At 63.5% G+C, this 24,530-nt stretch overlaps 2 protein-coding genes across 2 annotated transcripts in view; both read right to left on the bottom strand.

Moving 5' to 3' along the window:
• Positions 1-22,569, bottom strand: part of LOC101920592 (forkhead box protein O6-like) — a 39,149-nt gene extending 16,580 nt beyond the window's left edge. The window contains exon 1 of the mRNA XM_005235315.4: positions 22,155-22,569. Coding sequence (XP_005235372.4) covers positions 22,155-22,478 — 324 coding nt within the window. The 5' untranslated portion in view covers positions 22,479-22,569. The remainder of the gene's footprint in view (positions 1-22,154) is intronic.
• Positions 22,570-22,675: 106 nt separating this feature from the next.
• Positions 22,676-23,839, bottom strand: LOC129784179 (translation initiation factor IF-2-like). The gene is made up of 2 exons (XM_055800367.1): positions 23,376-23,839; positions 22,676-23,224 (listed from the first exon to the last, which is right to left on the bottom strand). The coding sequence occupies exons 1-2, from the start codon at positions 23,782-23,784 to the stop codon at positions 22,893-22,895; spliced, it is 741 nt and encodes a 246-aa protein (XP_055656342.1). The 5' UTR covers positions 23,785-23,839; the 3' UTR covers positions 22,676-22,892.
• Positions 23,840-24,530: the final 691 nt, after the last annotated feature.

Raw genomic sequence — 24,530 nt, 5'->3', positions numbered from 1 at the left:
AGTAGGGGCGAATGCACCACGCCTGGAGCTGGCACCCTGTGAGAATGGGGACAGGGAGGCAGTGGCACGAGCCACAGTCACAGCTGTCACCATGCCCCTGCACGGCCAGAAACACAGTGGGAAACGGCCTCACGCTGATGTCCCTCCTGGCCAAGGCAAGCCCAAAGACACTGGGTCCTGATCCATCGCCACATCCTCCCCAAGGGAAAGGCTGCCCGGAGATGCCAGCACAGCTGAGACACCACCGAGAGTGGTACCCTCTGCTGTCGGGACCTGAGGGACATCAAGCACCTCTGAAACAGCCCCTGGAAAGCCACCCTGTTCCCCAGGTCGCACCAGCAGGTGGGCGCTGGTAACAACAGCAGGCGAACTGCTGCCTGCTCATCCCACGCAGGCAGGGAGGCTCAGCCACCTGCCCGCTGTGTGCTCACACTCACGCACGCACACGCGGACCCCGGGGCGAGAGGCATCGGAACAGGAGCTCCCGGCAGGGCTCAGCCCCGTGCCCACAGTGTCGCTCAGGCAGCCGAAAGCCCCGGCCTGTGCCCGGGGCTGCACTGCGCAGTCCCCAGCTGCACGCAGACCCTGTTGGGAGAGACGGCGAGACACCGGGGGGGCAGCCAGGGACCCCTTGCCCCGAGCATCCTGCACAACACACTCATCACATCTTGAAGCCCCTCCAGCACGCGCTCGGCAAGCCAAAGTCATGCAAGCAGAGCAAGGTCACCACAGCCCCCAGGGACGTTTCTGCAGCTCCAGCCCCCGTTGGCTGCAGGGAAGAGGGATGCTGCCCCCACCCACACAGCCCGGGACTGCCTGCAGTCAAGGGAAACTGAGGCACAGAGGGGGCTGTGGCAGAGGGAGCTGCTGGCAGAGCTGCTCCATGGCCAGAGCTCCAGGCATCAGCCCTCCCCGGACATCTGCTATGCCCCAGAGCCCCAGCTGTCCCCAGGGCCAGCCCAGCCCTCCCCAGACCTCATGCCCTGCCGCCTGCTCACAGCTTGCAGGACCCACGGAGATGGCCAGGGGGTGATGGTGCCCTGTGGGTCTCCCTGAGGGGGAGGCTCTTATGGGTCACTGTCACAGCGTGTAGGGCAAGGGGCTCAGAGCTGGGGGTGGCTCCTGAGCAAGAAAAGGTCCTGGAGGTGAAGATGGATGGGGGGGTCCCATCCCTGCTCTGCCCTGCATAGCCCCGAGGAGCACCCATTGCAGTGTCTCACCGTGGCAGCCAGCGAGCTCCCCCGGGGCTCCCAGCCCCCACTTGATGCTGGACAGGAGCCAAAACCAAATGTGCTCTCAAGAGGGGAGATGGAAAAAGCTTCATTTCCCGGGGCGGGGGGGGGGGGAGTTGAAAGGACAGCCACCGACCGAGGGCTGGAGGAGCTCCAGTCAGTCGCACAGCCCTGCCCACGATGTCACCAGCCTGCAGCGGGGTGTCACACACCTCTCTCAGTCACATACACAGGGGTACAGCATGCACTCACCTCGCACTTGTATACCCCCAGCCCCACCACACGCACCCCTTGCACCCACCACACAGCCCCCCAGCCCCAGCACCCACCCGGTGCCTCACAGCACCCATGCCCGCCCGCCCAGGCACGTGTCCCGGCATGCATGCCGGCTGCGCAGTGACTCAGCTGACCCGACCAGCAGCAGCTTGCTTTGCACCTGCTAATTATGCCCCCCCTCCCCGCCCCCACCCCCACAGCTCCTCGTGCCGGGGTCTCGCCAGCCTGCACTTACTCACAGCGCAGGGAGCCAGGAGGAGGGCAGGCCTCCCCCACGCACATCAGCTTGTGTGCTTGTGCACAGGTGGGCTTGCAACCCCACCATGCCTCAGCAAGTGCAGGGGCTTGTGCCATTCATGGCAGGGCAGGGTAAAACCCTTCGGGGAGGGAGGCTCCGGCAGCCTGATGCTCCCCACCCACAGGGTGCAGAGGCAGCGCCAGCATCCTGCAGCCTCCAGGTGCCCGCTGAGCCCTTTTTCGGGTCACTGGGCTTCCTGCACAGCCCCTCAACAGCTGAGCAAGGCACGGGGCAGCCTACACACTCCTGGCATCACCCCACGCTGACACGATGCAGGGTTGCGCCAATGTGCTTGCACCCTGCTGTGAGCACAGCCCCACTGGTGGGTTTGGCAAGGGGGGACCCCCTTGGGACATCCCCCTGCTTTGAGGGCTCGGCAGGATAGGGCAGCACAGGCAAGGGCACAGCGAGCCAGTCCTGCCTGAGGTGATGCACCCAAGCAGGGGCCATGCAGGAGAGGAGCTGGCTGCCAGCAGGGCCGTGGCTCCCCAAAAAAAAGACCAGCAAACAGCCCCTGCTTGTGCTCACCTCCACGGCCACAGTGAGTGGGGAAAAGCACAGGATCCATGGGGAAATCCTGGCGACAGCTGCGCTGCAGGCTCCAATTTCATCCAAATACAAAATCCCCCCGCAGCCTCAGCACCCAGGCTGGGGCCCCTGCAGCTGGCCCAGCCGGGACTGAGGACCATTGCATCAGCAAGGGAATTTCTAGGCTCCTGATCTGCTGCTGGAGAAAGCACCTGGGGCTGCCACCATCCCAGGGTGCTCTCCCAGCCAGTAGCTGGGGGCTCCCCCCCTCCCCTGCTCCAGGACCCAGTGCTTAAACCTGCTGCAATGGGGTTTAGCCGGGCTTCTTCTGGTCTCTTGGAGGCTTGAACTGGGCGCAGGGGGATTTGCCACTTGGGATGGGATGAAGCAAAGCCGTCGGGGATGAGCAGCAAAGCTGTTTATAGAGCCAGGGGGGCAACGCCAGCTGCCAGGACACTTTCTGCTCAGTACGTTCACCCCAGGACAAGCTCACAGCATGAAGGGCATCACCTGGAGGAAAACAGCCCCAGCACACAGTGGGATGCTCAACATGCCTCACCAGTGCCCTCGTGGAGGTTTAACACCTCCTGCCAAGACCAGTTGTTCAAAGGTGACCAGGAAAGGGAGTTACTGGCTGTCTTGGAAAATTTCCAACCTCTCTTGCCTGTTCTTCCCTTGGGAACACCAACTCTCCACAAGCCTAGCCACAGCCCCTAGCCTCCCTGAGCCGGGCTTCTCCACCCACCCCAAAGCTGCCCATTCATGGGGCTCCCCAGCACCAGGCAGACCCATCAGGCATCTTCAGGTAGCAAAGCATGGCCTGGGCTGTGTGCCTGACAGGCAGGGCTGCCTGCTCCCCCAAAGCTGCTGGGTCATTTGCCTTATCTTCCCATCCCTGGGTCTGGAAAGAGTGACCCTGGGGCCTGCCAGCCTGTCCCCACCACCCAGCCACAGCCACCCAAGGCGACCACAGGCCACCACACAGGCACGGCTCTTCCACCAGCACTCTGCTTTAGGGTGGCAAACAGCTGGGTGCAGCAGAAGGCAACGGTTAGGCTGAGGTCCTCTACCTGCCTGCTGGAGCCAGCTCCCGGATGCTGGGTTACCCGGGAAACCGCAGATGACATCGCAGGGGAGGCAGGGAAACTCTGCCTGAGGTGTTCGGGATGCCATCTCCGTTGCCAGGGAAACGGCGGGCGACATCCCGCAGGTAAGCCAGGGTGATGCACCACAGCCTCATCTACCTTCTCCTCCTCCAAGGGGGTCCCTGCCCTGTGCCAGACAGGCACATGCCCTGGGGTGGGCAATGGCTTGATCCCCCGTTGCCAGGGAAACGGCGGGCGACATCCCGCAGGTAAGCTAGGGTGATGCACCACAGCCTCATCTACCTTCTCCTCCTCCAAGGGGGTCCCTGCCCTGTGCCAGACAGGCACATGCCCTGGGGTGGGCAATGGCTTGATCCCCCGTTGCCAGGGAAACGGCGGGCGACATCCCGCAGGTAAGCTAGGGTGATGCACCACAGCCTCATCTACCTTCTCCTCCTCCAAGGGGGTCCCTGCCCTGTGCCAGACAGGCACATGCCCTGGGGTGGGCAATGGCTTGATCCCCACCTTGCCACCCCCCGGGGTACTTGGCAGGGTGATGAGGAAGGGATTTTCCCCCTGGGGACATTGCCACCTCACCTGGGGCTGCTGGGGCTGGGCTGGTGGCAGCAGGCAGAGAGGAGCTGCTGTGCCCCAGCACTGGCTGAGCACTGTGCTGCCTGCTACCCTCCCCCTGCTGCTGCCTGCTTGCTTTGTCCCCCTGCAGCAATGCCCAGGGACATGTTCCCCTGCCTGCAGCTCCCCAGCATCAGACCATCCTTCAGGGGGTTGCCAGGGGGCTGGCAGCAATCCCACCCCAGGGATCCAACAGCACTCCCGGGTTGCCTTTGGATTAATCACAGTCTCTGTTTTTCTCTCCAATGCCTCAGAAGCACGGGGAACGCCCCAAGATTTCCTCCAATGCCCCAAACTTTCCTGGCTGTAAATCTCAGCTGCTTGCCCCCACTGGGGATGCATCATTACCCTGGGCAGGGTGCCCCCCTCTCCAAGCCCTACGTGATCACACAGGGTGGCAGGAAAGCCACAGCCGCAGCCCACCATGGTGGTCTCTGGGCTGCACTTGCACACACGCTGGCCGTAGGCAACAGGCAGCAGTGGGCTGCAGGGATGCTTCCAGCCCAGGTACTAAACCAGCAGGACCAGGGGTAACAAGTCAGCAGAGCCACCACGGGGGCTGCCGGTGGGAGGAAAATGCACAGTGTGGCCCCTGGCCCCCCAGCACAGCTCTGAAAATGAATCAGCAATGACACACAGCCCAAGCAGGAGGCAGACACACCTGGGGAGGCAGCGGGGCTCCCTGTAGGATGCTGCAAAGCAACAGGATCACAACAATCCCCCTTCTGTCTGTCTCAGAGGAGTTTGCCCCCCGAGGCAGAGCAGTTTTACCTGTAATGGTAAAAATTACATCAGCCAGAGCCTGCCGGAGCAGCTGGTCCCGGTGCCGCTCGAGGGAGGAGCTGGATCCACCCCAGCACTGCCAGAGCCCTGCAGGGCCACTGACCCTGAGCGATGGGCGCTGCAAGCAGGGCTGGGAGGCGGCTGGAACGCTCCAGGTCAGGCCATGCAGCATCCTTGGGGCTGGTTTCTAGCGCTGATGAGTCTCTCCGGAGCAAGAGACCCTGAAATCCTGCCCTGCCTGCACAATTGCTGCCCACCACTGCAGGCTCTTGTGGCCCTGGGACCCTCCTCGGGTCCATGCTGCCAATCAGGGTCTTGTCTTTCAGTTGGAGAAATCAGACACTTGGAAACAAAGCCACCAAAAAAATGATGTCTGGGGGGTGTGTGTCACAAAATGTCCAGAAAGGGGCAGGAGGAACCCGTGCCCAGACCACCAGGTGGGGAGACAATGCCCAGCACCTGAACTGCAGGGGTCTGAACCCCATCCACAGCCACCTGGTCATTAATTTTAGGTGTCTCCTGCGGGGGTGAGGGAATGGGGACTGCAGCAGGACTGGGGTGCAGTGCCTGGGAGGGGGGTGGAGGATGCTGGGGCACAAGGAGATGTGGAAGCGACAGGAAGCCACACGGCGCTGCAGTTGGGCTACTCCCGACTCCCATCTCCTGGAAGCCCATTCTGAGGGGTCTGTGTGGCCCCAGCTCAGTACCTCCTAATTGGGGGTGACACCTCCACGGGGTCCCTGGGCTGTGGGCACCTGCCAGCAGTGCCAGCCTGGGTAGGACCCCATGACCAGCATGCCACCTCTCCCAGTGGAAGCTGTGGGGGACAGGACATCCCCATCCCGCTGCCGCCCAGGCTGTTTCCTGGGGGACCTGGCAGCCCTTCAGACGGGCGCCTTCCCCGTGGGGCCCCCACCCAGCTCCCACGCGCTGCCGGCCTCCCAGCTTCGTGACACTGAGCTTTAATTGAATTAGACGCTGCTGCCTGGGCAGCACAGCCTGCAAACCATCCTCGAATTCCTGGGCACGACGCCCGATCGCTGTCTGCAAGCCAGCACCCCCCCAGCGCCTCCTCCCCCAGCACTGACCCAGAACCGAGGAGCCTCCAGTCCCCCCGAGCAAGCTGGGGGGAGCGGGGGTCCGGCTGGCCTCAGCGGGGCTCGTTACACAATTAGCCCCAGCGAGCGATGGGGTCGCAGGGTGCAGCCCGCAGGGGGGAGCCCCCCGTGCCTCTCCCCGCCCGGGTCAGCTGCGCCGCGGCAGCCAAGCCAGCCCGTCCCCGCGCCAGCTTCCTCCGCTACAGAATGTACCGAGCCCCGGCGGCCCCAGCCAGGGACACGATGTGCTCCCACTCCAGGCCCTGTTTTTCCTGGCCAAGCTCCTGCTCTGCTGGCGGCGGGGCGGCCGGGCGCTGTCACTCAATGCAGCTTTTGTTCGGTCCCCGCTCGCCTGCCTTCACACCTCCTACCCACCCCTTCAGCCCCTCCGTGAGCCCCCCATGACTGTCCCCAGCCGTGACCGTCCCCTGGCCTCTCCCATGGCTCCACCACCACTTTGATGGCCCTTTCCTTCCCCACAAATGCGGCCAGGGCTGCTGGCAGCGGTGGAGGCAATGCTGTCCTGCTGGCAGGGCAGCCCAGCATCTGTGAAACCGCAGGCAGCGCCAGGCACCCTCCAGATCACCCACTCCCAAATGCCACCCCCCCACAGGGAGGAGGACATTGTGCCCTTTCTCCTGCCCACAGCCTCGTCCTGCTGCGTGCACAGACTTGCAGCCTGTGGTTAACAGGTCAATCTATACCTCACCCGTGTGTGTTCCATGGGGTGCAGGGTACAGACCACAGGACATCTCCCCCTTGCAGGGCTCAGCACATCATGCCAGCCCTATTGCTCCCCATGCTGATGCTGTCCCAGCTCTACAGCACTGCTGCCCTCCCGGGACCCCGCAGGATCCCCATCCCCACTGCCACTGGGGAGAAACCCACGCACAACAGGCAGCTGGTGAGGGCAGCACACAGGACTGCCCACGCAGGAGAGCCGAGCGCATCCTCCAAGTCCTGACACCCACTGGAAAATGGGTATTTGAGGTCCAGTACAGCAGCTTATTTCAGCTTCCTGGTCTTTAAACATTTCCTATAGTAAAAGCAAAGTAATTGCTAAGAACCAGAACTGCCAATATATTGTTTAACCCCCAGAGGATCTGGCTCCTGGCTGCCCAACGCTGCCAGTTCTCCTGTCTTCCCCTTTCAGCCAATTTTGCTATCTGGGCCAGCTGACCCAAATTTGCTATGCTTTTGTCGAAGAAAAAATCCCCACCAGCCAACAACCCCAAATGGTATGAAACCCAGCTCCCCACCCCCCAAACCTTCACTGACCCCAAAAGCCATCCCCACACCCACTGGCTTGGCACAGCATGGCTGGCACTGGGATCCCAGCACCGCGCATGCTGGGAACGGGTACAAGTACACATCAAGATAAAGCCCAAATGCTCAGGCACAGCTGGGCATGAGGCTGGTCGTCCTGCCCCACAAACCCAGGCCATGGGGCCATGCAGGATGAAGAGGAATAGGAATCGCATCCCCAAGAGCATCCCTACAGCCACATGTGCCACCGCTACCTTCCCAGCCCAGGGAGGGTGCATCCTGCTCCCAGGGCTTGGCAGGGAGGCAGAAGGGACACACTCGCCCAAGCAGAGCCACTCTGGACCCTTGTCACCCCCAAAATCACCGGTGGGCCTGGCTGCTGAGCGGTATGTCCTCACACGGAGCTGCACGTGTGGCCCTGCACTGGTGCAGTCCGCCACTGTGCTGGGAGCCCCCAGACCTGCAGGTCTGGGGAGCCATCAACGATACAAACCCTCCCCATAACAGCACCCCCCACACGCCCTGGCATCACGGCAATCACCCAGCAATGCTCCCCCCACCCCTCCATCCCTGCCCATACCCTAGGAACAGTGCTCCCACCCTCAGCACCCCACAGATTAAGCTTGGTGGCATGGCTCCTGTGACCCAAAGCCCCTCTTTTTTTGGTCCCCTTTTTTTGTGGCTGCCTTCCTCCCTGGCAGCAGGAGGGGGGGTCTTTCCTGCATCCGTCTGGCAGCTAAGCCCCTGTAGCCACGGCGGCATTAGCACCAGAGCTGCAGGGAGCTCCCCGGGGAGAAGTAAGTGGATCAAAGGGTTTTAGCAGCAGACGGCTCCCAGACAAATCTGGATCGTCTTCAAGGCGGCCACTTGCGGCTACAAATGCACTTTCTGCCTGCAGCTCCCCAGCCAAAAGTTTCACATCAGCTTTATTGCATTTAACCCCTCACTGCTCCCGGACTCGCAGCCACCCAGGGCCAGGAGCTCCTGGACCCACAGCCAGATCCTGGCTGGATGGGGTCTTGACTCCCCCCTGGGGCAAATCCAGCCCCGCAGAAATGGCTGGAAGGATCAGGGTGCTGTGTGCTTGTGCAGAGACACCCCCCCTTAAAAGAGGGGGTGTCCTGAGCCAGGCAGTGATACAAACTGCTGGCCAGTCCAGCTCACCCCAGCATCCCTGGCACCGTGACAAGGAGGAAACTGAGGCACACAGCATGGGGGAGCAGTGCGGAAGATGGTGAAGCCCCCAGGGCCATGCACCCCAACCCACCCCTCCATACCCTGCCTGTGCTGCCCACCAACGCTTGGCAGCAGGTGGCAGGTGACAGACACCCCTCTGTCCCACCCCGGCCAGCCTTCCCCCCCTCCCCCCCTTTATAGCACCCCCAAAGCCAGCCACTGCTTGCCAGGCGGTGTGGCAGGGAGCCGGGACAGGGAGCAGCTTTGTTGGAGTAATGCTGCTGTGAATTATTCAGAGTGCGATGATAATTATAGGCGCCCCCTGGTTCTACTCGCTCTCTGCAGGCAGGAGCAGGATTCATGCCATGGAGAGGGGCTGGGGCAGGAGAGGAGTCCTGGGGACCAAGGCTATTGCCAGCCCCGTCTCCCTGGGGCTGTGCCACTGTGGGGGTGCCCCAGTGAGGCAGAAGACCCTGGGCATCCTGCCCCCCTGCTGAGGAGCCACCTGTAGGTCTTGGCTGGGGGGCCATGGGGCCCTGCCCCAGACCCCCACAGCTGGGTACCTTGCTGGGGCCTTGCTGGTTAAACTGGGAGCTTTGGGAAGCCAGGATGGGCCCACTGCAAGCACTGCGCACACCGTGTCTCCCCTTGCTGCTCCATGTCTCCTCTTGCTGCCCTGTGGCAGCTGCAGCACCCCACATGTCCCAGCCCTGCGCCCCACACTGCACAGTCCCACACCCCAAATCTCCCCACACTGCATCTCAGCCTTTCCACGGCACTGTACCCCATGTCTTCCCACTTCACCCCCCCAAATCCCAGCTGTGGGGTCACACCCCGCACCCTGCACGGGTATGAGGACGTGTCCCTGCCTCCTGGGGATGGGCAGCAGGACGGGCACAGAGGTACCTGCCAGGGCCCCACCACGCATCCCGGGGTTCCCCCCGCATCCCCCCATGCCAGGTCCCCGCCTCAAAGCCCGCAGCCACCACCGCGAGCCAAGCGCAGGGCTGCCACTGCCATAAACCCCACGGCCTCGCAGCCGGCTCGGGGGCCTGGCAGACAGCCTCCGCACAGCCGCTCCTTGGCTGGCGCACTCAGGCTCCAGGATGGAGGGAAAACAAGAGAGGGTCAGCCAAAAAATACGCATGGAGGGCGAGCAGATCCTACCACCGGGATCCCAGCACTGCCTGCCCATGAATGGGGTGCTGGAAACCTCAGCCAGATGGTCCTGACGCATGGAGGACAACTAAGGACATGCCGCTCGGAAGATGGGGATGCTGTGCGGGTACCAGTAGCCACGCTGGGGCCGTGCCCGGTGCCACCTGCCAGCGCGGGGTAGGGGGGCACGTGTGTGCCTTGTGGGGCTGTCCCAGCAGCAGCGGGGAGGTAGCCAGACCACCTCTGCGTGAGCATCTCCCCTGCACGGCATGCAAGGAAGGGCTCAGCCCGCAGCTCCAGAGGGGTGTGAGGCAGCACCTCCTCACCCCATCGCCAGGTGAGCCAGACCCCACAGTGCGGCTGGGTTCACTCCCCTCGGCCTGGCAGCTGACGCACCCGTCTGGCATTTTCTCATTACACTGAGGCTGCTGTCTTGCTGCATGCGTTTGCCACAGCATTGTCAGTGATGGCAAAAAACCTATTTTGCAGGCTCGGCAGCACTTGGGGGAAAGCCAGGTGAGTGGCAGCACTCTCCAAACACCCATCACACCAGCGTGCCCCAGGACACAGAGGTGTGCTAGGGACCCCCACCCCATCACAGCAGAATGGTGCCCAAGGGATGGCACTGCACCCCCAGTCCCATGATCCAAACTGCTTGTGCTGGCGTGCCATGGGGCGAGGGGGGACAGGGGTCACCCCCTCAGCTGACACACTTTGCAGTGACACCTGTAACCCACAGAGCACAGAGGGGTCGGGGAGGCAGAGCTGAGCACACCAGGGCTTGAGGGCATTGTCACCCATGCACAGTGGCCCAGCAAGATGGAGCTTCCCAGTGCCCAGGGTGCACTGGGCCAACTGGGAATCCCACTGAAGAGTAGGTGAGAGTGCCCAAGCTGTGACTCCAAGGTGTGGACCCCACTAAGGGCAAGACGTGTGGGGCAGAGGTCAGGGAGCCAACAGCTCTGGTGAAAGCCAAGCCCATGGTGCAGTGTGTGAGGGCAGCCCCCCTGCCTGCACCCCCACCCAGCCCCAGCAGCCCCAGGTTAGCAGGGTGGGTAGGGGGGCTCCAGGTATGGGGTGGGCTGGGTGGGAGTAGGAGGGCAGTGGGATGTGGATACGGGGTGTCCAGCAAGCACAGGTGGGTTTCTGGGTGTGCAGGTTCAGGGTACGGGGTGCACAGTGGGACTGGGTACAGGTTTGCGTTAAGCAATGTCTGGGTGGGAGTCTGGGCAGGTGGGGTGCAGGGTGTGAGGTACAGCGTGCAGGTTTCGGGGTGCAGGGTTGGGCATGCAGGGCATGAGGTACAGGACACAGGGAGATGAGTTTGGGGAGCACAATGGAGGGTGGAGGGTGCAGGTTCTGGGGTGCAGAGTGCAGGGTTCGGGGCACAGGGTGCAGGATCAGGCTTTGGGGGGCAGAATCCGGGGTGTGCAGTGAGGGGAGCAGGGTGCAGGATACAGGTGCAGGCTTTGGGGAGCAGAGTGAGGGGTGCAGGCTGCAGGTTTTGGGGTGCGGAGAGCCGGGTGGTGGCCTGGCACGGTGCAGCACTGCAGGGAGGCTGATCCCGCATGCCTCAGGCTGACATTCCTGCCGCTCCCACCTACACCCAGCAGCACCCCACACCCCAGCCTCCCTGTCCCACCTCGACGTTCCTCGGGGCCGCAGCTGACCAGGCCTGCCCCAGCCGTGCCTGGGCAGGCTGCGTTCCCCCTGCCAACCCTGCCGGCCACGTGCCAAGCCTGGCGCAACTCCCCATCGCCGCTGCACCACCCCAGCGCCGTGCGCGGAGCCCAGGCGTGTCTCCAGCTGCCTGGCATCACGCCCTCCCCCAGCCCCTGCCTGGCCCCACCTGCCTCTGCTCTCAGGGCGGCGTGTTCAGCCCCGCTGCCTGCTGGAGCCCGGCGGGCTGCAGGCAGCTGCCCAAAAGCAAGGCACGCCAGGCACAACTGCAACGATGTGCTGGGTCACAGGGCTGGCACGGCACTGGGTGGATGATGGCTGGTCCCCAGGCGTGGGCAGAGGCACTATTCAGCATCCGCACCAGGGCCAGGGGCAGCACAGGGAGGAAATCCAGCACCCTCCATCCCGCGCTTGGTACCCTGATAAGAAAGGTATCAGCAGGGGACCACCATCGTGATTCTTGTATTTGCCTTAAAGATATGAAATCCAGCAAGAAGCGGAGGAGCCTCGCAGTCCCCATCACTCCCCATCGTGGGCAGCCAAGGCCCTGCTTTTCGCCCATGCATAGGTGAGCACAGATGAGTCGCGCTGAGCCGCCACGCACACGCGTTCACCACCCAGCATCCTGCAAGAAATTGAACGGACGGGTCCTGCAATTAATAACTGTGATACAATAGAATTGATTATAATAATTGGCACAATAATTGTGTTACACCTAGGGAAGGGTGTAAGCAAAAAGCCCTGCAAAAGAGACTCTTTGTCTTTGCTTTTTTGTTTTCTCTCCAGCTCGCAGGTAATACCCAGGAATGGGCAAACCCTCTTTTAATGGACTCTTAATAATGCTGTAATTTCCCTTTGCAGGGAAAGTTTTCCAAACAGTCAAAGATTCAAAACAAAGCAATGATTGTTCCTATTAGCATTAAATTCTACTCTGGGAGAGAGAATAAATCAAGCAAGGGGATTCAATTCAAAACAGAACTATAAAAAATCCAATAATGATTTTTTAATATTAATAAGAAAAATATATTGTTATGCACCCTTAGCATTTAAACTTCTAATCCAATCAGCGCAAAGTGCAGAGATAAATCACAGCCACAGAGGAGAAGGGAACAACCATCAAGCAGGCAGCAATAAAATGCTGTCTTACATCCCTGGGACAGGCATAGGTTTGACAGTCTCAAAAAAAAAAGCCAAAATTTATGAGCCTGTCGCTCCTCAAGCTTGTTAATCCCTTCCCTGCATCTCTGCATGCGCCCTCCACCTGGGGCAGGGAGGGTGCACAGGCCGGCTGCGGGACAGGCAGGTTGCAGGCAGGAGGTGACACAGCCTGGCTGCCCGAACCCGCCGGTGGGCCATCGCGGAGCCGGGGACTTGCCCTTCATCCTGCTTAGACCTGCTCCTGGCAACCGCCAGCCCTCCGAAGGGCCGACCGGCCACACAGCGGGATGGGATGGCTCCTGGTGCCTGGCACCTGCCGGGGAAGGAGCCAGCGCACCCGCTGCTGAGGGAGGACACAAGCGTGGTCCCAAGCCAGCGCTGTCCCAAGCGTGGCCCCCAGCATGGTCCCAGTTGCGGTAATCCCAGCTCTCCCATCCTCAGAGGCCGCACCAGGCATTTCCGATCCCACGCTACCAAACACACCCAAGAGCCCAGGGAAGGCTCCAGGGATGCTCAAAACTTCAGTGCCCACTGACACGGTGCCTGCTGCCACCAGCACCAAAGGCCACCAGTATGGAGCCAATGGTACCCACAGGGTCCCCCCATCTGCCTCCGTTCCCATCCCCCATGCAGACGGGATGGCAGGCAGCCCTTCCCGCCCCACAGGTCCACCCCAGTGGAGCGGCAAAGCCACGTGCGTGGCCATGAAACCCCCCTGCGGAGCCAGCCACCCCGGTGGGCTAGGAGATGTCCCCTGCTTTGCCAGGGTTCCAGTCCAGCGATAACCCTGGCAAGGCTCCCCCCGCGGCTCCCGCCGTGCCACCCTTGTTGAACTCATTACAGATAACGGCTCCACAATTCACCGCTGACGCAGCCGGGCTATTCCCCCTGATTTATTGGCTCCAGCAGATGATGCGCTGCCACAGGGGCCAGCGATGAGCTTGGGTGTGCAGCGGAACACCAGGAAACGTGGCCAGCAGCTCTCAGGTCCCCTCGGGTGCCCCCAGACCTCAGTGCTCCTGCTGAAAGCAGCTACATCCAAGGGGAGGAAAATGCTGAACCATGGCAGCGGGAAGGAGCAGGGAAGCACTTGCGGCCGCAGTCCCGGCCATGCGATGGCCAAGGACAAAAGACATCTCAGCCACGCAGGGAGTTCCCGGCCATCTGGCAAACTGCTGATGCCACCAACCAGGGCAAGAGGGCATTTGGGGACAGGGGGACGCTCCCTGGGGCTTTGCTCCTGCTGGCTCCCAGCTGCTGAACTCCTGGGGGAGGCTGGGGTGTGTGCGTGTGTGTGGGGGGGTGTGTGTGCAAAGGATTAATTACAGCTATTACAGGTCCAAACCTGACATGGTGTGGAGCGTTTCTGCTCCACTTTTGCTTCAGATGGTTTGGACAGAGGGTTGGGGGAGCAGGTACCAGGCTCGTCCCCATGCTCCCTAGCTTGGGACCTCGTTTGGGTCCCATGCAGCCAGTGACATCCCATCTCAGGGTAGCAGAGCTGCTCCCCGAGGAGCGGAGGGCACCCAAGCCCTCCTGGTACTTTCCGGTATGTTTTAAGGGCGGAAAAAAAAGAGCTGACACATCCCTGCACCTGGCTTTTGGGCTCTCCCACTGCCAGCAGCCAGGACTGAGGTAGCTGCACAGTCCTTCACGTGGAATAAGCAGCGGCACTGGGAGCACAAGGCTCCCTGGCTGGTCTACCCAGACAGGTGGCCCAGAGGCTCAGCCCTCCACCGAGGGGATGCCCAGCGAGCCCAAGGAGGAGGGAACCTGCATCCCACTATCCCTGCACTGCCCTGCCACCCCTGCAGCTGAAGGAGATGCCAGCGCTCCCTGGGGCAGCGTGGACACCAGCACATGGGACCGTGGCTGCAGAGTGCTTGGGGACCTTGGAGCGTGAGCAATGCCACCGCTCAGCGTTGCAAGGCTTTCCCGCTGGCTCTGAGCAGGAGCTGGCACCCTGGCATGCAGCACCCATCCCCGATACCATCCCCCGGGGCCCTCAGCAGAGCAAAGGCTGGGCCCGGAGCTGCCACAGCCTCGTGAGCGCCTGTCTGCTTCATACCCCGGTGCTGGCCCCTGCGGCAGCCTCCTCCCAGTCCCACAGGAGCAGAGCCAGACTCCCCGGGAGACACAAAGGCTGCCCTGGGGAGGGCGAGAGCTCTGGCAGGGCCAAGTTGCCCAGTCATGAGGCCACAGGCAAGGGGATGCTCCTCCCCGGGGGGCACCCAGAGCCCAGCTGAGGGGTACCGCCATGGGGTGGGTGCGCAGACCGGGGTTTGGGGTGAGGGGGATGTGAACTTTTGAACCAGCAGGCAGGAGATCAGTGCATTACCTTAACACAAGTTAAAAATAACCGTCTCGTCTCTTGAAATGAGCCTGTCTGCAATTACAGCTTGGCATGTCTGCTCCAGAGCGTCCCTGGGCTGGCACTGCGCCAGGTGGCAGGCAGCTCCAAACAACCCTCGCCTTTCTTCTCTTTCTTGGGGTTGGCTTCCCCCCCTCCCTTCCCAGTAAATCCAAGGTGGCTGCTCAGCACCCCAGCTCAGGCTCCCCACCACACACTGACCCAGTGTCATATTTTCCAAAGCACCCAGCCCCTGCAGTACCCACCGCCCCATGGCAAGGCCATGTCACCCCTCCCTGGTCCCCAAGGACAGGGGGATGCTGCCATCAGCCCATGCTCCCAGTAGGGCCGTGCAGTGGTGCAAGCCAGCCCAAGGTGGGCTCAAGGCTCCTTCCCCACACTGCCCTTGCACACCTGATGCACATCTGACTACAACGTGCAGGTGTGAGCACACACAGCAGTGCACGTGGCAAGCCCAGCACACGAGTCATGCGTGCACATGCCCTGCCCCAAATGCACACGCACAAGTGTGCAAGGGAACACGGGCAAATTCAGACGTGTGCACAGGCAGTGGATGCCCTGCGGCATTGCTGCCTGCAGCTCCCTGTGCTCTGCCCTGCTCTGTGGGCAGGCACAGAGCAGGGTTTGCCTGCACCAGGGTATCAAGGTGGCGGAGCAATCGCCCCACATACCCCCATTGCCAGCAGCCAGGGCTGTCTGGGAAACCTCTTCTGCCCCCCAGGCTCCAGGAGAGCAGTGAGCCACGCTGCATTGCTGCTGCATCCCTGGCTCATTGGGTGCAAAGTGCTCTCAAGCCTGGCACCCATGTCCAGAGGGCCAACAAAGCCCAGGAACCTCCCTGCTGCCAAGCCCCGGCACAGGGCATAGCCCCGATGGGCACAGCTGGACGCACAGGGTGCCAGTGGGGTGCTGGGGATGGGAAGGGTAAGCCCACTCTTGAAAAAGCAGGCATCAGCCATGCACACCCCAACATCACCCCATCCTGCTGCTAACACCCCTGGGGCAGCCCCCCACCCCACAGAAGAGCAGTGGTCCTGGCAGGGCTGGACACCCCATGGCCAGTCCCATAGCAGACAGCAGCTCAGGGATGTTCCAGAATGCTGGAGCACCATCACTGGGAGGGAAGGGACCAGCCTGCTTTGGGGGGTCCCCATACCCCCTCCCAACATCGGCTCCCTCCTCCTCTCTGCAGCGGGTGAAAGCAAGCTTTGTGCTGGGGCTTTCAGTTCTCCTGGCTGGCGCCCAGCCAAGGCACCACATAATAATGAACAGATGCTGTCCAAAATGAGCTTCAGCAGCAGACAGGCGAGCCTTTCCGCGTGTCCTTCTGTAACCCAAAGTGCCTTTCACCTCGGCACTAATCAGGCACCTTCAGCAGGAGAGAGGAGCCAACGGGAAGTGTCAGGCTAATTATAAGTAAGGCGATCGGGGAGTGGTGAGCCCACCACCATGGGCACAGGAGGGCTGTGGAGTGGCAGGACAAGGGGGAGACCCCACACCCAGCTCCAGGGCATCCCCACGTGAGACCCAGGGGCAGTGGGGCTTGGGGTGGACCTCGGGGATGGAGGGGGCAGCCTGTGGCTGGCAGTCCGACCGTGCCCAGACCCTGCTGCAGCAGTGGAGAGATTTATCCCCCTCCAGTGTGCTTCTGCGAGGACACGGTGGTGACAGGTGTCCAACCCGCTCCCTAAGCCCAGGGGACCTCCCACAGCTGGCAGCATCCCGGTGAGGATCCCACCGGGATGGGAAGCCGGGCCAAGGATCTCCAGCTCACTCCTGTATCACACCTGGCCTGACCCACTGGGGGCACAGCCCCCCTGCAAAATATTTATGAGTTTTTTTAAGCACAATGCCAAACACCAGGAAATTCGTTTCCCAGCCCAGGATGCTGGTCCTCCCATCACAGCACCCAGCAAGCAGGAGGGAGGGATGCACACAGGGAGCTGTGCGTGGGGACGGACGGAGATAATGCCGGGCTGCGAGCGCTATTCTAGTCCATAGGATCTTAACTGTAGTTTATATTCCAGCAGTTATTAAAAATAAAGGGGAGAGAGTGGGGGGGAAAGCTAAGATCAGAGCAAGCTGTTCATTTGGAGCCTTTCCCTTGGGTTTAATAAAGCCCCACTCACTGCTGTAGTATCATTTTTATGCTATCATAAAGCCGGACCATTTAGCAGGTTTGTGTTACTTCAGCAGTTAGCGCTGCATGAAAAGTGATTCCAGAAGAATGGGGGGGGGGGGGGGGGGGGGTGCGGGAATTAGAATGAAGATGAAAATCTCCAAAAGGAGAGAGAAAAATGAGGCAGGAAGGAGGAGAGGAGCCTGGGGGATTCCTCACAGACATGCCGCCAGCAGCACCAGAGCACATCACAGCAGCTTGGAGCAGGGAGTGAGCGGGCTCCCCTGTCCCTATGCAAAGCTGGAGACAAGTGTGGAGTCCCCTGCTCCAGCCCTGGGATGCTGAAGGGTCGGGTACCCCAGCTGAGCATCCCGGGGCACCCTGCCTGTGCTGTGGGAAAGGGCCGGAGGGGTCCCCTTACATCAGGGGGACCTTCAGGGGCATCTCACTTGTGGGGACTGGAGAGCCGGGGTGGCTTATCCAGGGGCTCTTTGGGGGATGAAGCAGAGGGCTTCTCCTGAGGTGAAGAAGCCAGCAGCTCCTCCCAGCCCTGCTCACCCCCGGGACGGCCGGGCTCTCCCAGCCCCTCTGCTCCGGGCCATGGGCAGCTCTCCGGGAGCATCGGGCTCTCCATGCTGCTGGAAAAATCTCCATATATGGAGAGGATGGGGATGACGAGCCGAGCCAAACCGCCCCACAATGAGCCCTGGCTGGGCAGCCCCCATGCAGACCCCCACGAGACCCCCCAGGGCTAGGTGGCACATGCTGCTCATCCCAGTGTGGCCAGGAGCAAGCCTGCTGTGTGCCCCCAGAGCCACATGACCCCAACTGCCCCATAACTGCCCCCTTCGCCGCTGTGCCATCCCCCCGCGGCACCGCTGGCACCCGGGCTGCCCTCCGCAAGGGGGAAGTTGTCCCCATTAGTCCCAGGTGCTGGTTTTGAGCCTCTCCAGCCACACCAGGCAACATTCCAGGCAGAAGCATTAGCCACCATCTAAGAGGGGAAGGGCAGGGGGTGGCAGCAGGGACAGAGCACGCACAGCCAGGAGCAGCTCCCCTGAAGGATGCTCTTGCCATGCCCTGTGGGGTCGTGCTCCCGGACAGAGCTATGGCTCTGCCCCCCTGGGGTCTCCATGCCCAGCAAGGAGGTGAAGCACCCCAGTACACACCAAACCCTTGGGCAGCGCAGGGCACTCAGACCACGCTCCTACCCAAACACTCTTTCCACCCCTTTTTTTCCCTAGCTCAGTTCCATCCTGCCCTGCAAGGGGTCAAGGACACTTGGGGGTGGTGGCAGGGTGTCTGCATGGCAGCCCCCAGCACCAAGCACACAGTGCTCCCAGCTCCCACAGGCCAGCAGGAGCCAGCAGCTCCGGTCCCCCATGCTGGGAACAGCCGCCACGCTTCCGACCCAGCAATATAAAGGAGGAGGAGGTGTAGGGGAGGGCTGGAAAATTAAGGTTTTCAGCACTGTCAGAGCCACATCAAACAGGCATCCACCAGCTGATTGCTTGATTGTTATATTTTGGATGTCAAACCGGAGCAAGCAGAAACCTTTAAAATGCATCAGTGCTGCTGCCTTTTTGACGAAGGGTGTTGGTTTCCCATTAACAAGTGGAAAGCGTGAGCTGGAGCAGAAAACTTCAAGCGCTTTGGAATTGATAAAATAACAACTCCCTAATTAAGCAGAACTGTCAGTCAACGGGTGCCTGCTGCCCTGCATCGGGAAGCATCAGCATCAGCTCCCAGTGCACGAGTCCAACATGCCGACCCAGCCCACCACGGCACAGGAGCACAGAGGGATGGGTATCCCAGCGGCCACAGCATTCCCCCCTCCCCGTTAAGACAGAGCTGGGTCCTGGTCGAGCACGGCTGAGGCTTTCAGATACTGTGCCTCAGTCTACCTCGCCATAAAACCATGCGATGCAACTGGCAGCTTGGCAAGGAAGCAGAGGCCTGACCCCAGAAGGCACCTCGTGCCAGCATCCCTCCCCTCTGAGCGGTAACTAACGAGCCTGGGGGAACGTATCACCAATGGGCACATTGGACACCGCAGCCAGGTGCGGGTGCAACACCCCCACAGCCACTGGATGCAGGAAGGGGTCCTGCTAGGAAAGTCCCCCCAGTGCTGGAGCAGGGCAGCGAGGGTCCTGCCACACCAGCAGCAGCACAGCCTGTGCCCGTGGGGATGCCGTGCCCTCGGCTGGCCTCCCAGACCTCCATCATCCCCGCTCTCCGAGGCATGGGGAGGCTGTGAAGGAGCTAATTAAAGGAGCAGCAGTCCATTACCCGAGACCCCCCTTCCACACTGCTGTGCTGGGTAATGAAATGCTTTAAATCCACCACGCTTCTCCCAGGCCTGGGGCAGGAAGGACGTGGCATCTCCAGGGGCTCTTTCATAAGCCACCAGCAGCTTGTTACCACAAAATTGACTGCCCAGCACTCTGGGAGCTCCCTCAGCACCAGCAGCTGCCAGCCTGCCCTGGTGAGGGGTGCACAGGGGTCACCCAGGGGTCCAGAACAGGGGACAGCCAGGAGAGACATGGGGCTGTCAGGAGGGCATTTAAACCCTGACATGCTGGTGTCGAACAAGACCACCAAGCAAAGGGGGAACACCCCTGCATCTTCTTGCCCCGGGCTCTTGCCAGCCCTCGTACTGCCAGCCCAGGCTGTGGATCAGGCACCTGCAGCACCAGGAAAGGCCCCAGGGCGCCCACCCCAGTGGGTAGGCGGGGCAGGCAGGGCATTCTGCTGGGCAGCCCCAGCCCTCCCGTCTGCCTTGTGACCAGCCGAGCGCTGGGCTGGGAGGTTTAAGCCACAGACAATGTGGGGCAAGGGGCTGCCAGGAGGGAGCAGGCAGCAGCAGTGCAGCCCAGAGGACACAGGCAGAGCCACGGCGTAGCTGCTCCGACCGGCGACGGGCCAGGAGGGCAGAGAGCATCCCACCCCAGGGTGCACCCAGGCAAACCCACCCGAGTGAGCAGCCCCTGCCAATGCCCCTTCGGGTCCAACAGCAGCTCGACACCAAAGCTGTCCTCCCTGTTTGCACATCACACACCACAAAGCCTCCAGGGACGCAGTCCCCCTCGAGAAAGCCACCAAACCCCGCACCAGGTGATGGGACTCCATTGGTGGCACCTCAGGCAGTGCCGGTGTGGGGACGCAGACCAGGCATTGTTGCTACAACTGGGGACACCAGGACAGCGTGGGGGGCAAGGGACAGGTTGCTCCCACACGCTCCCTGGTGGAGGCTCTGCCAAGGAGAAGGTGTTGGCCCTCCCGTGGGTCTGGGACGCATCGGGACCCCCGGGTGACAGCTGCCGCGGGGGAAGGCCACTCCAGCTCTCCAGGGAGGATGCCCTCGAGGGTTGCCTCTCCAGGGCTGATGCGGGCACGCAATGCTGCTGCTGTCACAGCCTGTCCTTGCCCAGGGGCCAAAAGCCGGTGCTGGTGTAGGCGGGACGGGAAGCCTGTGCCACCTTGCACACCCGCACAGACACACCCATGCATTGCCACTGTCCCCTGTGCAAGCCCTGGCACGCCCAGGGAGGACACGGCTCGCTCCTCTGTCCCGTGCAAGCCGTGGCTGGATCAACCCCCAGCACAGGCCGTGACAAGGATGGCTGCTGTCCCCGCTGTCCCCAGCCAGGGTCCTTCCCGCCCAGGGAGGGCTTTGCTCCATGGCTTTGGCTCGTGTGCCAGCACTGGGAGACACGAGCAGCCCCCTTCCCCGTCCTGCCCGGCCGCAGCTGGGCACACAGACCCTGTTCACGGCCCCATGCCCTCGCCCTCACTCACCCGGGCTGCCCTTCAGGGACACCCGCCTGGGGGGATCCCCAAACATCCCAGACCCCAGTGACAGGCACAGCTGCCTGGGACTCCCTTCACTCCTCATTCCAGCCCTCCTGGCCACCAGTCCAGAGCCCAAATCAAACCTCCCCAGCATGTCCCCAGACCCCATCAGTGCGTGCTGCCCGCTGTCCCTGCTGGGTGCAAGCCTTGGGGGGACCCTTCTCCCCCCATGCACACCCACAGCCATGCAGGTCTCACCCCAGGTGGATGTTTTAGAGACCCCCACGCAACTGCCACCTCCTGCCACCTCCACAGCCCCCGACACCATGCCCCAGTGAATGTCTGCCATGGGGGGACACCGGCTGCCCCCTGCCCACCCCTCCCAAGTGAGGCAAGGTGGAGAGGATGCCCAGCGTCCACACAACGCCAGCTCCCACGGCCTGGCCACAGGTGCCACAGACAGACAGAGTCCGGCCTCCCTGCCCCAAAAGGGCCCCATCTGCACCCCAAAAGGACCCCCCAAGGCAGGCCAGAGTCTGGCCGCCTCCGCCGGAGCCAGGGCATGCCTGCCAGGACCGCAGGCTGGTATCGGAGCCCCTGAAGCCTCGTTACACACTAATCACACTGGAGGTGACAGGTCTTAGGGGAGGGCTTAAGAGAAACCGTCTCCTTTTTACTGACACCATCTGGACACAGGCAATTGCTTCCCCCTTCCCAGCGCAAAGCCAGCCGAGCGTCAGCCGGAGGGGCACGGGCTGGTGTGACCCCCCCCAAGCACCTGACACCCTCCGTGCCCTCACCCAGTGCTCCGGGGCGGTGGGTACGATGTATCGCCTGCTCGCCCCAAGCGTGGGGGGGATTACTGCCCGCACCAGGGATTTCTCACAAGCCCACAGTGCCACCCGGGAGCAGAGCCCGGGGATGCCGGGTGTGGAACCTTGGGGGCCGCATGCTGCCTGCGTGGCCCCCCGGGGAGGGGGACACAGCCCTGTGGAAGGCAGGGCAGCCAAGCTGGATAAAAGCCAGCCTGGAGACACCTGTTTTGGGGGACAGCCCTCCCTCGGGCCGCCCCCCAGGCACACCACTGCTGCTCTGGGACCTGGCACGCCTGGGGTCCCCGCAGGCAGGGCCGTGGCAGCGAGGTTGTCACCACCATACCCCGGTGCTCACGCGGCAGAGGAGAGCGGGCACGACCCCCTTGCCTGCTGCCACCCCCCTGCCCCTGCCGTGCTGGGGGGGCTGGCGGCATGGTGCTCCAGGCTCTGCTCCCGGCCAGCAGGCCACACTCACCCCGCTTCCAACGGGCAAATACCCCAAAACTTAACCGAGCCCTTACCCCCCCACACACCCCCTAGACCATGAGGAAAGCGGGGATCCCCCAAACCTCCCAGCCCACGGGAAGCATCCAAGCCCCGGTGCGCCTGCGGGAGTGGGGCGGGGGGGGGGGGGGGGGGGGGGGGGGGAAGTTGAGCCGGGGGGGTCGCGTCGGGGGGGTCGGGTACCTTCCAGCCGGCCGAGCGCCGAGCTGTTGCTGTCTCCTTTATCCTTAAAGTAGGGGACGTATCGCACCATCCAGTCGTAGATCTGCGAGAGGGTGAGGCGCTTCTCCGGCGAGCTCTCGATGGCTTTGGTGATGAGGTCGGCATAGGAGAGGTTGCCCCAGGCGTTCCGCCGGGAGGTCTTGGCCTTGCGGAGCTGCCCGACGTCCGCGCCGGGGGGCGGCAGGGGGGCGGCGGCGGGTCTGCGCTCCGCCGGGGCCGCCGCGTTCTCGGCTCCCTCCCCGCCGCCGGCCGCCAGCGCCGGGGGTCCCCCCGCCGCGCCCCCATCCTCCTCCTCCGCCGCGAAGTCGGGGTGGGGGAGAGGCCAAGTGCAGGACCGGGGCCGGCTCTGCGGCTCGAAATCCGGGTCGATCTCCACCTGATGCGCCTGGAGCTTTTCTTCCATGGTCCCCTCCCCGCCTCTCCCGCCCCCCCCCCCCCCCCCCCCCCCCCCCGACAACCCCCTCCCCGGAGTTACGGTCGGTTTCCACCCAAAAAAAGAAAAGGAAAAAAAAAAAAACACAAAAAAACCCACCAAAAACACGAGAGGGAGAGGAGTGCGAAGAAGGGCTCCAAGCTCGGATGGAGCGGGAGAAGGGGAGGAGGAGCCGCTCCGTGCGCCGGGTCCTGGCGGGCGCAGCCCGAAGTCCGGCGGAGCTCTAGGAGGCGGCTGTGCCCGGCTCCGCGCCGGGAAGCGTGAGGCTAACGGGAGACGAGCCGGGGAGGATGCTGCATATTCGTCGGTCGCCTCTCAAGCCCCGGGCGAGACGGGGGGGTTGGATTTTGGTTTGGTTTTTGGTTTTTGTTTTGTTTTGTTTTTGTTTTTGTTTTACCGGCCGCGGAGCTCCGGAGTTGTTCCCGGCACGGTGGCCAGCGGGGCGGCTGCGGGCGGGCAGGGCGCGGGGGCTGCCGCATCCATCGGCGGAGGCTGCACCGGGCTGACGGCGCGGTCAGGCAGCAACAGATGAACCGGAGAGACCGGCGGCGGGCGGCATCCTCGGCCGGGGGACCGGCGTGCTCCGGCGCCGGGGCACCTGGGCGGGAAGAAGCGGGATGGAGGTGGGCAGGGAGCCTCCGGCACGGCGGCCGCGCAGCCTCCCCCCCGGGGCGGCTGGGGGCCGCGACGGGCGGCCCGGCGCTAAGTCCGGCGGCGCGGCGGAGCCATGCTGGCGGGGCGGCACGCACCTGACAGCGCCGGGCGAGGGCGGCGGCGGGCGGGCGGCGGGCGGCTCCCCGCCCCTACGCCCCCCTGCTCCGTTTCAGCGGCCGCGCACCTGCCCGCCGCCGCCGCCGCCGCCGCGCTGCCGCCACGGCGCGGGCGGGCCACATTGCCGGGGCGGCCGCCGTTCGCTTGCTCCCTCCCTCCCTCCGCCGTGCCCGGCCCCGAATGCGGCCGCCGCCGTGACACAGGGGGAGGGCCCGGAGGGGCGGGGGAGGGCGGGGGAGGGGAGTGCCCCGGCGCCGGGCGGGACGGAGCGGAGCGGAGCGGGGGAGCCCCAGCCCCGGCCCCCGCCCCGGCCCCGCCACCGCCGCCGGCCCCACGTGCGCCCCGGGCGCCCCCCATTGTTGCCCCGAGCCGCCGCCGTCGCCTCATTGGCGGGAGGTGCCCGGCGGACACGCCCCCCCCGCCCGCCTATTGGCGCGGCGCCGGCGGGACGCTCGGCGGAGGGGGGGGATTGGGGAGGGCGGGTGACGTCAGGGGTGCCGGCTGCATCCGCGCGTCACCCCGGGCAACGCCGCCGCCGCGGCCGCGCGGAGGAACACGCCCCTTTACTACGGGCCACGCCCCCGATCCCACGCCCCCCGCTGACAGACCACGCCCCCGGAGGCACGCCCCCGGAGGCACGCCCCCGAGCCCCTCCCCTTCATTGGTCCCGGCGGGGCCGGTGACTCCCCGTGACGTCACTGCGGGGGCATGTGATGACCATGAGGTCAGAGCCACGAAGCACACCCGGGGCCGGGGTGGAGGCCCGCAGCCCCCCCAGCTCCCCGCCAGGCCCAGCAGGGCAGGGGGCAGCCCCTGGCACCGCAGCCCACCTTACCCTGCCCACGGGCCGCTGCCCTGCCTGTGCCCTGGCACCCCCTGCTCCTGCCCTCGCACCCGCCTCTGCCGCTGCACCCGCTGGGGACACACTCGTGACCCCTGCCTGCACCCACCTGGCCGCCTGCCCCTCGGCGTGCATCCCCCCGGGACGCACACCCACCCCAGCACCCACTGGGGACACATGCCTCACTGCACCCACCGGGGACAGGGGTGTCAGCAGCTGTGTCCCCCCCTTGCCCCCTCCCCACGCAGCCTGTCTCCCCTGTGTGTCCCCAGGGGCTGCTGCCTGCCTGCCC

The sequence above is a fragment of the Falco peregrinus genome, chromosome 3 (assembly GCF_023634155.1).
Source record: "Falco peregrinus isolate bFalPer1 chromosome 3, bFalPer1.pri, whole genome shotgun sequence".
NCBI lineage: Eukaryota > Metazoa > Chordata > Aves > Falconiformes > Falconidae > Falco > Falco peregrinus.
Note: the sequence above shows the minus strand (reverse complement) of the source record. Positions and strands in the feature narration are given on the sequence as shown.

Excerpts from the sequence above, each read along its gene's own strand:
- LOC129784179 (XM_055800367.1), bottom strand. The coding sequence starts at position 23,784 with ATGAGGCGACGGCGGCGGCTCGGGGCAACAATGGGGGGCGCCCGGGGC. Across the intron at positions 23,225-23,375 it reads CCCTCGCCCGGCGCTGTCAG|GTGCCCCGGCGCCGGAGCAC; the intron begins GTGCGTGCCGCC and ends CTTCCCGCCCAG.